The following is a 13,031-nucleotide window of genomic DNA, read 5'->3' as shown; positions in this document are numbered from 1 at the left end:
AAGACAGAGGATGGCTGTACACCCACCACCACTGGTGTCATGTGTTCTTTATTCTTCTTCTCTTAAATTCCACATTTATATATTATTACCAGGGACGGCTGGTATAAACAGGCTAACAGGGCTTAGCCGTCCCAAGCTAACACAGAAAAGATGAGAAAATTATTTTTTAAATAACTTAAAACAGATCATTTTAAGTTTTGGTTTAAACAAGGGCCACAGCACCAAAAAGTCAAAAGAAAATGATTTGAATATTTATAATTTGAATATCTCTAAATAGGCTGATTTATTTTTTATAGTCCACTTGTATTCATTTAATTCTTGTAAGTAATTTATTCTATGTTTTTTTCCAAATAATTTTCTAAATATTACACTAAAACCTGTTTTTATGGTATCTCTGAAATTATACAAGCAGCTAACTTCTAAATTCATTAGAAAAATAAACTTGTCTTGCGTCAAGTACTAATTGAAATTGACCATTTAAGCACAAATGTGTCAAAATGTATTAAGTTGCTATTAAACTGTCCAGAATCTCCTCAGAACATTTGAAATTGCCATTTTATTGTCTAACACAAGGCCTTTATTTTGTAAGGGTTGTCATAGTAAACGCTTATGAAGGAGAAATGATTTGTTCACATTTGTAGCTGCAGTTTATTATATTATCATTTCACAAGAGAACAAACAACTACTGAAGACCAGGGGCCATGAAACCTTTCACCAACCTGCTGTCACTGCACCACTACTGAAGCACAAAGTGAAAACATGGAGGAAGACACATGAGATTTCAATTCACAGATGTTAGTGACAAAAGAAGCTTTTTCCATCCTGGTAACTTTCCAATGTTCTTTTTTACATGTTGTTTTGGCAGAATCGAGAACCTCAAAATGAATCTTTGCTCTGCAGATGCATCAACATCTCTAAGTAGTGAGGATGCGTCAGTTGTTTTTCTGGGTGTATTTTTGGTAACAGCACCTATCAAAGCGCACAAGACCGAGAACAGCTGTGCGAGAGGAAGGAAAAGAACTTAGACACACCGGCTATTGATATGTGAAGTAATTAACTCTGACTTTAGAGTGGTATAACCCGTTAATTAGTCCTTAAATTGTACTCTGCTGACATTATTCGCACCGTCGGATGTGCTGTTCTGTGCAGAAATGTTTACTCTAACACCTTCAAGAACAGGGATAACACATCTCACTGGTGCAGGTGATGAGCTGTGATTGTGAAATGTGCTGTGCAAGAGTTTAAAAACGCTTAACTAAATATTATTAAAAATCATTACGATATACCTAAGACTTAGACTTGGAGAGACTTTAATTATCCACAAGCAAAATTGCTTGGTCACAGTAGCTTAGTTGCACATTAAAAAAAAAAAAAAAACACAAGCGAGAAGCCAACAACGGCCGTCAGCGATCAGCAAACTGAAAGCTCCCTCCACCTGCTGTTATTAGCTCTAAAATCATCAGTCTTTCCACACCCAGCATCACAGGCATGTGCAATAGATCCATAAGGTCATTTGCAGTTTCAATTGAACAGGACAAACGCACACAACCAACACCTCACCCTACTGCCATCAGGTCGGAGACACCAGACTTTTAAATTTCAACAGACACGCTTGAGAAAGAGCTTAATACCCACTGCCATGACCTGATGACTGTCTCCCCTGTATCTTACATCCATGTCCACCATTTTCAGTGTCTAATATCATAAGCCGATGCTGATCTGAGCACTTGTCTCGTCCAATTTTCTGTTGTGTTGAATGTACAGTCAAGTGGAAACGCATCTCCCCTCCGGGACTAATAAGGCCTAAAGTAAAATGCTTGTTAACACAAATATCTAATCAGCCAATCACATGGCTGCATTTCATTGCATTTAGTCATGTAGAGGAGATAGAGACAACTTGCTGAAGTTCAAACTGAGCATCAGAATGAGGAAGAAATGGGATTTAAGTGACTTTGAACGTGGTCTGGTTGTTGGTCTGAGTATTTCTGGTTCCACTTTTGATCTACTGGGATTTTCACACACAACCATCTCTAAGGTTTAACAGAGAATGGTCAGAAAAAGAGAAAATATCCAGTGAGCGGCAGTTGTGTGGATGACAATGCCTTGTTGATATGAGAGGTCAGAGGAGAATTGGCAGACTGGTTGGAGATGATAGAAAGGCAACAGTAACTCAAATAACCACTGGTTACAACACGTCCAACCTTGGAGAAGATGGGCTACAGCAGCAGAAGACCACACCGGGGGCCACTCCTGTCAGCTAAGAACAGGAAACTGAGACTACAGTTCACACAGACTCACCAACACTGGACAATAGAAGACTGGAAAAACGTTGCCTGGTCTGACGAGTCTCAATTTTTAGCTGAGACATTCAGATGTCAGGGTCAGAATCTGGAGTAAACAACATGAAAGCATGGATCCATCCTGCCTTGTACCATTGGTTCAGGCTGGTGGTGGTGGTGGTGTAATGGTGGGGGGGTCATGGTTTAAATGCCACAGTCTACCTGAGTATTGTTGCTGACCATGTCCATCCCTTTATGACCACAGTGGACCATCTTCTGACGGCTACTTCCAGCAGGATAATGCACCATGTCACAAAGCTCATATCATCTCAAACTGGTTTCTGGAACATGACAATGAGTTCACTGTTCTCCAATGGCCTCCACAGTCACCAGATCTCAGTCCAACAGAGGAACCTTTGGGATGTGGTGGAACGAGAGATTCTCATCATAGATGTGGAGCCGACAAATCTGCAGCAACTGTGTGATGCCGTCATGTCAATATGGACCAAAATCTCTGAGGAATGTTTCCAACACCTTGTTGAAAGTATGACACCAAGAATTAAGGCAGTTCTGAAGGTGAAAGGGTCCAACCTTTTACTAGCAAGGTGTACCTAATAAAGTGGCCGGTATTTAATGTGCTTGAAACAAGCTTGTCGCTGGAGCTGGGCGACGCTACAGCGAGTGCTAAGACTACCTGTCATGGAGACGCTCTTTGAGGTGGCAGCAGGGAGCGTGATTGTTTGCTTTGAGAGAGGATGGATGTAAAAAAAAAAAATAAATAAAAAGACAGAAGGCGAGATCAACATAGAGACCCCCGTTGGCACTGCTTCCCTCTAATCCTCTTTACTCTACACCTGGCTGGCATATTAATGATGGAGAAATGACCCAGATTTCCTTCGGAGCACATTCACACTCGCAGCACAAAACATAATGAACAGGTTCGGTTGAATTTCATTTTGCTCCACTGCCGTTTTCTTTTTGTCTCAGAGAACGAGTGGATGTTCTCTCCTGATGAAAGACGCCAACAACAGTCACTTTGGTTTCTGTTGTTTGACCTTCGTTTGTTCCTCTACATGGTGAATGAAATCTACGCTTTCACAAACAGACGATAAGAGATTGTCAAAATTTATATAAACCTATGATGTACTTAGTTTTTTCCCCCCTTTTTTTACAGTTTACTATTTATTTCACAACAACATTTGCATGATATACTGTAAATCTTTGTCACCTTACACAAAGAATCTTTTAAATGCATGAAATGGGAGTACGCCAAGGAAGCTATTTAAAGCTTTTAATAGAGGTTTCCCACAAATAACAGACAAGATTTAGTTTTTTTTTATTTCATTCATTGATTAAATTCAACAATTCAATATAAACACAAACGTTTGCAAATCTGAATGAAAGGGAGCAGAAAGAAGAATATTATATATAATCTGCTCCTTTACCCTTAAATTAAAAAACAACAACACAATAGGCAGCAAAATAATGATAATGATAAAATAAAATTAAAATGAAATAACAGGGTAACAGGTATTGGCCAACACTGACTGTCACGTTTCCATTTTAGTTCCCAAGATACAACTCCATCATACAAACAAAACCAAAAAAGTGAAATGTTTGCAGACCTTTCATAGCTACACAATGGGTAGGACAATTAAACTAACATGTTTCATTATATTTCCTCAGCATACTGGCTTTAATTGTTCTTTTAAGTGTAAATTTTAATTTGGTTTCTTTGTTCAGATTGTTCCATAAACTGATTCCTTTCACAGTGAATGTTGTTTTTGCAGAACACTGTGATCCACAGGTCCAATTCTTGAAATTTCAACAACTTTAACTTTAGGAATGATGAATTTGTTGGATCTCTTTATTGTTTTCTACTCATTATTCTTATGACTCTATTTTTGCAAAATGAAAATTGACAGAGTTTATGTTTTAGAAGCATTTCGACAAACTACAACACAGTGAGTCACACATGGAACAATCATAGTGTTGGTAATATAAAATGCACAGTGCTTTATTATCTAAAACATCCTTTACCTTATGTAACACAGCACTTGTTTTTGATATTATAATTTATTTACATCAAACTCTGTTTTTGTTCTAAATTCTTTTTTAACCACATTCAACACCTGTATTATATCTTCCTCAGAATAAAATAAACTACATCAATAAATAATCCATCTGGTTACCATTGATAAGTTAATATTCAGTATCAGATCTAATATAATCAGAAAGTTAAACGTACATTAAAGGGAGCTGCATTTTTTCTTGTAGGTGGTTTTAATTTCTCATCAAGCTCTTTTCCAGATCTGAGGTCCTCTGCACACAATACTAGAGCTGGTGCATCTCAGCCTTCGTCCCACCTTCCCCCCAGTGATTTAGTTTTTTTTCCTGGAGGTATTCATGTGCATACGAAGGAAGATTAGAACGAGGTTACGCGGTTTATGGTTTAGTTTACGGTCAGCCTGCTACATTATACAAGCCTACTGGAGGTAATTGTTATCCTCTGATGACATCTGTTGCGTGCATAACCTCAGAAAAAAAAACACTTCACACTCAATAAATCACTGGCATCAGAGCTATTTATACAGCCCCTGTGTTTAGATTCTTCACTCGCTCACATGGGATCGCAAATGACTATAATTCCCTACAGTGGTGCACGACAACACTGACAAAAAAAATCTTTGTGGAAAGACAGTTTTCCAGTAATTGCAGATCTGCAGAGAGGTGAACAGGTGAGTGTGTTTGAGGCCGTTGCTTTGCCTCCGAGTGGAAGCAGTCAGAGGGAAACAGCCATGGCTGCTGTTTAATGTGGCAACAGCTGTAGCTGCGTGACGGTAAACGCTCCTTCTGAACTGCGCATCTCTGGAGATGACTAATTCACAAATCTGGGTTTGGAGGAGACAGCTGCAGATGAGAGCGAGCGTGCACATGTGTGGGATGCGAGTCGATTCCTCAAATTCCAGGGAAAATCGCTGTCACTTTGTGTTTCACCGCTTCTCTGAATCTGATTTGCGGGGCATTCGATGTAGAATAGAAAACACAGATAAATGAATATTTCACTGGCGAAAATAAATGTTCCACTTTCTGCCCTCTCCCTCCAGCATCATCTCCACTCCCCATTTATCCCTCCTCACTGCCTCTCCTATTTTTTCCCTCCTCATCTTTTCCCCATCCCTCCACTTGACCTCTCCCCGTATCCTGCCTCCTCTCCACTCGTCTGTAAACACGTAGGGATGTTATTTTCTCCCAGAAGGAAACTCAATAAGACACAGCGAGGCAGAAAGAAATACCATTCCGCACCTGTTTTGGGGAGGAAGACGCTGGAGGAGGAGGAGGAGGAGGGGGACGAACTGAACTGATCCGATGGGATGCGGGAGGCAAAACCTCCTAATCCCTGTGACATTTTAGCTCAGACCTCTCGTCAAAGGCTGCTGCGCTGCCCTGGAGGAGGGAGGATTGGAGGAGGGTGGTGCTTGTGAGAGACCGATGGAGATGAAGGCGGAGTGACAGGCAAGCAGATGTTGGATGAGAGAAATGTTAAAAGAGGCCAATTTGTCCTCTCGTGCTCGTCACGTTCCCTCCGTTCGAAATGCAAACCCCATCCCACTCTGAGGAGACGCTCCCTGCATACTGAGTCCCTGGTGATGTCTTACCCCTTGGCTGTGCTCAGTGGTATCATGACTTGTGCCACCTGTCACAGCCAACTGGGCATCCTCCCCTCCCTGTGGACATGTTGTCTGCATTTACCCCAAGAAACAGCAGCTAGCCTGGCTCCGTCAGCCCCCACTTCAAACACCATGTCTGTCTACATTCACCAGCCACTTTATTATTAGGTACACCTCGCTAGTAAAAGGTTGGACCCCCTTTCACCTTCAGAACTGTCTTAATTCTTGGTGTCATACTTTCAACAAGTTGTTGGAAACATTCCACAGTTGCTGCAGATTTGTCGGCTGCACATCTATGATGAGAATCTCCCGTTCCACCACATCCCAAAGTTCCTCTATTGAATTAAGACCTGGTGACTGTGGAGGCCATCGGAGAACAGTGAACTCATTGTCATGTTCCAGAAACCAGTTTGAGATGATATGAGCTTTGTGACGTGGTGCATTATCCTGCTGGAAGTAGCCGTCAGAAGATGGTCCACTGTGGTCATAAAGGGATGGACATGGTCAGCAACAATACTCAGGTAGACTGTGGCATTTAAACCATGACCCCCCCCCCCCCCCCCCCCATGATTACACCACCACCACCAGCCTGAACCGTTGATACAAGGCAGGATGGATCCATGCTTTCATGTTGTTTACTCCAGATTCTGACCCTGACATCTGAATGTAGCAGCTGAGACTCGTCAGACCAGGCAACGTTTTTCCAGTCTTCTGTTGTCCAGTGTTGGTGAGCCTGTGTGAACTGTAGTCTCAGTTTCCTGTTCTCAGCTGACAGGAGTGGCCCCCGGTGTGGTCTTCTGCTGCTGTAGCCCATCTTCTTCAAGGTTGGACGTGTTGTGCGTTCAGAGATGGTTTTCTACATTCCTTGGTTGGAACCAGTGGCTATTTGAGTTACTGTTGCCTTTCTATCATCTCCAACCAGTCTGCACATTCTCCTCTGACCTCTCACATCAACAACTGCTGCTCATTGGATATTTTCTCTTTTTGGGACCATTATCTGTTAAACCCTAGAGATGGTTGTGTGTGAAAATCCCAGTAGATCGGCAGTTTCTGAAATACTCAGACCAACAACTAGACCACGTTCAAAGTCACTTAATCCTCTTTATTCCTCATTCTGATGCTCAGTTTGAACTTCAGCAAGTTGTCTCTATCTCCTCTACATGACTAAATGCACTGAAATGCAGCCATGTGATTGGCTGATTAGATATTTGTGTTAACAAGCAATTCAACAGGTGTACCTAATAAATTGACAAGTGAGTATATATCCTTACACCACAGAACGTCTCAGCCTGGATTAATCCAAGCGTGGAGAACCCCGGATGGTGTCACCACATGCCTGAATGTTCCTGCAGGACTCAAACATTGAGAGGGGATGTAGGGAAAAAAAAGGACATGCTCTGTATGTGTTTCCGACAATGTAAAGCCTTCCACCTTTACTTTTTCCAATTTACACCTTGTGTTACTTCCCTGAAAAACTTTCTGTCCACTTTAATGTGGGTTGAAAGTGTGCAGGCCCCTCACTGTGCATTGGATGCTTGTCTGAACTTGAAACAGTCGGAGAGAATATCAGGTACAAGGGCTGAGTAGAAGACAGAGTTGTTTTGTCTTCAGTCTGACAAGAAGATCAGATATAAAGAGGAATAAAACCAGTACCTCAAAGGGCCCATGACGATGTTCAGGGAAAAAAAAAACAGTACAAGAAACTATTTGATTAAACTCTTCAGATGACTTTCAAGCCCAGGGTGCGTGTGTGTGATGAAACACCTTCAGTTTTCTCTGCAACATGACCGGGCAAGGTGAAGCTGTAAAGTTCTTGTTTCCGTGTAAATGATGTTTGTCTGAGGTCGTTCTCTAAGCACTCATTTCAATACGGCCCCGATGAATACCTAAGCATTTCATTTACTCTCGGTGTTTGCCTTGAAGATTACATTATTAATCCACAGAGACAGAGGATTACAGGGTTTGTGGTCCAGCTGATTCAGAAGGCACAGCTGGGACAAACTAAATTGAGGTCATATTACTTATAGACCAGGTTTCGTGTCCTGTGGTCCGTTATCTCCATCCAGATAACCAGCTGCTGCTGCTCAGTGACTGGACTTGGGATAAACAACACGTCTGATGCATTTAGTAATGAAAATAAATTATACATTAGATAGAAAAGAAGTTAATTTAAGGTTCAAACTTACTTACTCGCTCTGCATTTCTAGAGCCGTGGGTCATCTCTATAGGCGTTCATATATTGTCTTGAGGATTTTCTTCTCCATGTTGGTTGTAAATCAGTCTGTGAATAATGATGACCCCATCGGAGCAGGATAATTTATACGTTTGTTAATCCCAGTGTCCCAATGCCATGCAATACATTAGCTCCATGACCTTATGACCAACAAATACTAACCAACCAAGTACTGAGTTTATTTCAGTTCATCAACATATGGAAAGAGATTTTTTCCTGCAGTGAAAACATAACTCTAATTTCTTCTATATGTTACATTGTGAGCAGATAATACACTTAAGCACTGAATATGAGGTAACGCAAGAGTGATTGTGTCTATATATGATCCACAGAAGAAATGATTGTATATTTATATGTTTGCATCATTATTGACTGTGTGTCTGTGGTGAAAGACTCCCAGGAAAAGTCTCTAATATAAATAGACACGCAGATGTGAGCGCAGGGTGCTAAATCAAACGATGAGTTCGGAGATTGGCGTTAATGCAAACTGAACATTTCCCGATGCTGCAGCTTCACATTAGCAGCCTTCTACTCGCAGAAGTTTCATCTTCATTGAAACGACAGCAGGTTGTTTGCATCGGTAGCTGCAGGCGCTGAGGAACAGAACAGTGTGTGCAGAGCAGAGTTACTACTGTATATGTGTTCATTATTCACAAATGTTTATTTTCTATTTTAATATGGGGATTTATTTCAGGGCCATACACTCTTCTGAAGTTCTATATGTTTCAGTGCCTCCGTGTGCTTCATAAGTTGATGAATTTGACCAAAAACTGACCAAAAATAAAGACAATTATTGTGCGTATTTGTTATTCATTTTAGTTTTTGTGTAAATAACCGAATAGACTTAGGCTAAGACTTTATTCATCCACAAGGAAAATAGCTTGGTCACAATAGCTCAGTTACACTCAGTAAAAAAAATAAAATACAAGTAAAAGCCTAAAATGTACGAAATCTGCAAATGAACAACTGTACATAACATAGAGTTATTTATCTGTTTTAGATGCAGGTTGTTGAAGGTTGAGAAAATGTATTTATTTGCTTTTTTTGCTATAATTTTTCTTTTATTTCAGTCAAACTAATGTGTTTTTATTCTCAGTCCCACATTTAGTTTTTATGGTAACCTTGGTGCACATCAAAAATAAATCTAAACCGTGTTAAATCCCAACAAAGCAAAATTTAGTGTAGCTGATTTTACAGCAGCTTTGGCAGCCTTCTATGAGTCTGCTGATAAAAACGCTGGAGGAAACCTTCCATGGTGAAGAAGACCAGACAGCGTCTCTACCTCCTCAGACGCCTCAGAGACTTTAAGCTCCCTATCAAGATGCTCAGGAACTTTCACACCTGCACCATCGAGAGCCACTCAGAGGAGTGGACCATCACAACCCCCCTCCCCAACTTGAAGGACATTTATGCAAAAACTTGCAGGTTCAGGTCCAAGAAGATCCTGGATGAACGCTCTCGCCAGTTTCCTCTGTCTGAGCTTTAAACCTGAAGAAGAGTTTCTATCCCCACGGCATTCATCTGCTCAACTCTGAGCCTCATATGTGGACACTGGGATTATTTCATTGTTTATATTATAAAGAAGTCACTAATACGTGAAAAAATATAATACCATTTTAATAGCTGAACGTGGCCTCAAATGAACATCCTCAAATGAGTATTTGATAATTAGCGACTTTGTAGCTCATTAAATTTGTGCGTCATATCAAACTAGAAACGTTAATAAGTGTTAATAAATGCTACCACTAGATGGCAGACTAAATCGTCCACTAATGAGTACAATGGGTTTAAATGGAGCAGAATAAACTGCAATAACACCCAAAACTTTATGTCCCTGTATGAGGATGCAGGGTCTCAGGAGGTTGTACATTTTTTTTTTTTGCTCTATGTGTGATATGTGTTTTTATGTATAATTATTACTGTTTTTAATGTATTACCTTTTCACCATTAGCTGCAGGTACAAAAATACACTGTGCATGTGACAAATAAATCTTATCTAATCTGTAACTAAAATTTGAACGAACCAAGGATCTGTGGCCTGTGAATTTCACGCACGGTGACAAGGAATTTACTGAAATATAAAACTGATTATTTCTCTTTTAAACACAGCTTCATAATCTTTTGCTCTTCTGTCTTTGACCAGAGTGCGGCAGTAAAGCGCGAATCCTGAGTGGTCACCTCCACACCACACGGCCCACACACACAAAGGCGGTTTTATGTGGGAAGATTTTATTTATGTATTTATTTATTTATTTTAAGGAGATGTGTGGAAATCTGCAAGAAATGTTTCACCTCACCAATTAAATGAACATTCTGCCACATCTCCTTAGAATATTTTCTTAATATTATATTATATTACATTATACATACTATTTTTTTATTATTGTAACTGTCTTACACTTATTTTCATTTTATTTTCTGGTAGCAATTTCAAGTCCAACTGAGCTATTGTAAACAAGAACTTTCCCTTGTGGATCCATAAAATCTAAGTCTACGTTGAAATGAGTCTAAATGATTATGTCCCTTTTATTTGGCCAACAAATAAAATTCACCAAACTCAGGGGTTGCAATAGCCACTTTGTCTATTTTTCGTTCGCCTTCGTTTTCATTATATTTTGAAAAAAATATATATATGTTCATTTTATGAAATCTCACATTTGCACACTGTGTGTTCAAGTTGCTGTGTCGTGGGCCTTTAAGGAATCAAAATTAAATCCCGTGTACGTGTTGTACATGTCAGAACTGACAATAAAGCTGACTTTGACTCGACTTGACTTCGTTAATTGCTGCTCGGCTAATTAAAATGTGGTCCTGGACCGCTGGGGAGACGGTAGAAGAGGAAAGCTGAACAACTTTCAGTCTGCTCGGCTATTGGGTGATGGACCGTACTAGTGCCAAGCAACGGTGAGGGCGAGAGCGTTCATCCCGCCTCCGACGGTCCAGTGCCGCGTCTCTAATTGGACGCCGGGCCCGTCACTCCCAGCCCTCCCAGGTTAGGTTGCTCTGCGCCGTGATGCTCAACTGATAGGCGTACTGGGCTGTTCGCTGAAAGGAGAGGTCCTTACGCGTTTTCGTTGTAGCGAAACAAAACCATGTTATCTGCTAGAGGGCTTTCTTTTATTTTGCAGAAAGCTCTGGTCCGCGCGCTCCAGCCTTCCCGGAGCGCGGCTGTTTGTTTCTCTCCTCTCTCAATGCGCTCGTTGACAAGCGCGTCTGACGATGCTATTGCGGCGTTTTAATGGGGAGGGGGAAAAAAAGAAGAAGCTCCTGTTAGAATAACAACACAAGGCAGAGCATCGCTGCTGGCGACACGCACCAGTGTTTGTTAGTTTCACCCGGGTGAGGTTGTTCGCTTGCGATCTTCCAGTAAGCTGGACTCGGACGAGCCCAGGTTACTTTGGGAGAAATGCACCTGCCGTGAAGACAACGGAGCGACCGGAGCACATGGACATCAGTCCCCGGGACGTGGAATCGCACTGTCGCGTCTGAGCGCCCGGTCACACGCCGCCATGGAGCGTTCACAGTTTTTAATCGTTTGATATCTACTCACCGCGGGGTTTCGAACCCACCCGGGGATGACAGCTGATCGCCCCTCCTCTCCCGTGCACTTGAAATAAAGACGCGCTCCGTGTGGATGCCCTCTGTTGGAGTCACCGTTTCAGCTGTGTTTAACAATAGATGGAGCGCGGAGGTCTGTGACATTTGGCTCATCGTCACCTCAACCTCTCCCTGGTCAGGTTACCTCCCTCCACAGTTTCCGACACAGCTTTCACCAGCGTCACATTTCACCGACTACCACCACCACCACCACCACCACCACCCCCTCTTTTCTGCTCATTTGGATTGATTAAATTCACGCGTCCGTGCGTCTGATCACTTCTCCTCGCGGAAACTCAATTCCTCCTCCTCCTCCCGTTCTTCTGAGACTTGGCGCTGGACCCACGGCCGGGGATGATCCCTGAGTAGCCGATAAAATAATCAGCGCCTCGGTGTCAGCGAGGGCTCGGGCTCCAGGGGATTTGTGTAGATTAACGCCGGACTGCTATTTTGCTCCCTCGGTGGCGCTCTTAGCAGAACTTAGCGGCTTTTGATCCGCAGCCTTTTCCCTGCTCTCTCGGCCGCCTGCAAACTCCTGTTTAAACAGCTGTTCGCACAGGAGCGAGAGGAGCCGGGCTGCAGCTCGTGAGCGATGACTTCCACGGATGCGCCTGCACCCAGACCTGAGGACACGACGAGCTCGGCGTCGCTCTCGCCCCGTGCACCCACGGGTACGAGGCGCGCTTCGGGGCTGTAGGTAACGCTCCCTGTTTACGCGCAGCCTCGCTTGGGATGCCCTCGCTGTGACTGTGACTGTGGAGCCGCGATCGAACACGACACAGCAGCGAGAGATCTAGCCACAGCTTCGACCACAAACCGGGCACCTTACCGGAGGATGTTTCAGCGAGGATGCTGCGCTTCCCCGTGAAGAAGATCCGGAAGCAGTTCAAGCTCCTGCTGCTGCTGGTGCTGCTCACCTCCGCCGTGTGGTTCACCTACCTGCACATCAACCAGGGCAAGACCATCAAACTGCACTTCAACTACGGAAAAGGTAGAGACGCGTTCTGTGTTCATTTGTCAGAGTTTTCTAACGGGAGACATTTATTTTAAAGCTCCTTTATGGACACTGTGGTGACCCCTCAGAGAATACTGTAAAGTTGAGTGTAGTGGGCTCCTTCAGATATGTTAGAGGAGCAGTGAAGTGAAGTCGCTGCAGAATATAGAGCCGTAAAGATGATAAGGCAGCTGTAAAGTTGCCACATAAGAGGAGATCCAGGGAACAGACACAGCCGTGGGACCAGATCTCACTCG

The 13,031-nt window shown here is 42.6% G+C and overlaps 1 protein-coding gene across 1 annotated transcript in view; it reads left to right on the top strand.

The window, feature by feature from the left end:
* The first annotated feature begins 10,133 nt into the window (after positions 1 to 10,133).
* Positions 10,134 to 13,031, top strand: part of b4galnt4a (beta-1,4-N-acetyl-galactosaminyl transferase 4a) — a 168,598-nt gene continuing 165,700 nt past the window's right edge. The window contains exon 1 of the mRNA XM_047596454.1: positions 10,134 to 12,771. Within this exon, the coding sequence (XP_047452410.1) occupies positions 12,630 to 12,771 (142 nt within the window). The 5' untranslated portion in view covers positions 10,134 to 12,629. The remainder of the gene's footprint in view (positions 12,772 to 13,031) is intronic.

This window comes from Mugil cephalus, chromosome 10 (assembly GCF_022458985.1).
Source record: "Mugil cephalus isolate CIBA_MC_2020 chromosome 10, CIBA_Mcephalus_1.1, whole genome shotgun sequence".
Lineage (NCBI taxonomy): Eukaryota > Metazoa > Chordata > Actinopteri > Mugiliformes > Mugilidae > Mugil > Mugil cephalus.
Note: the sequence above shows the minus strand (reverse complement) of the source record. Positions and strands in the feature narration are given on the sequence as shown.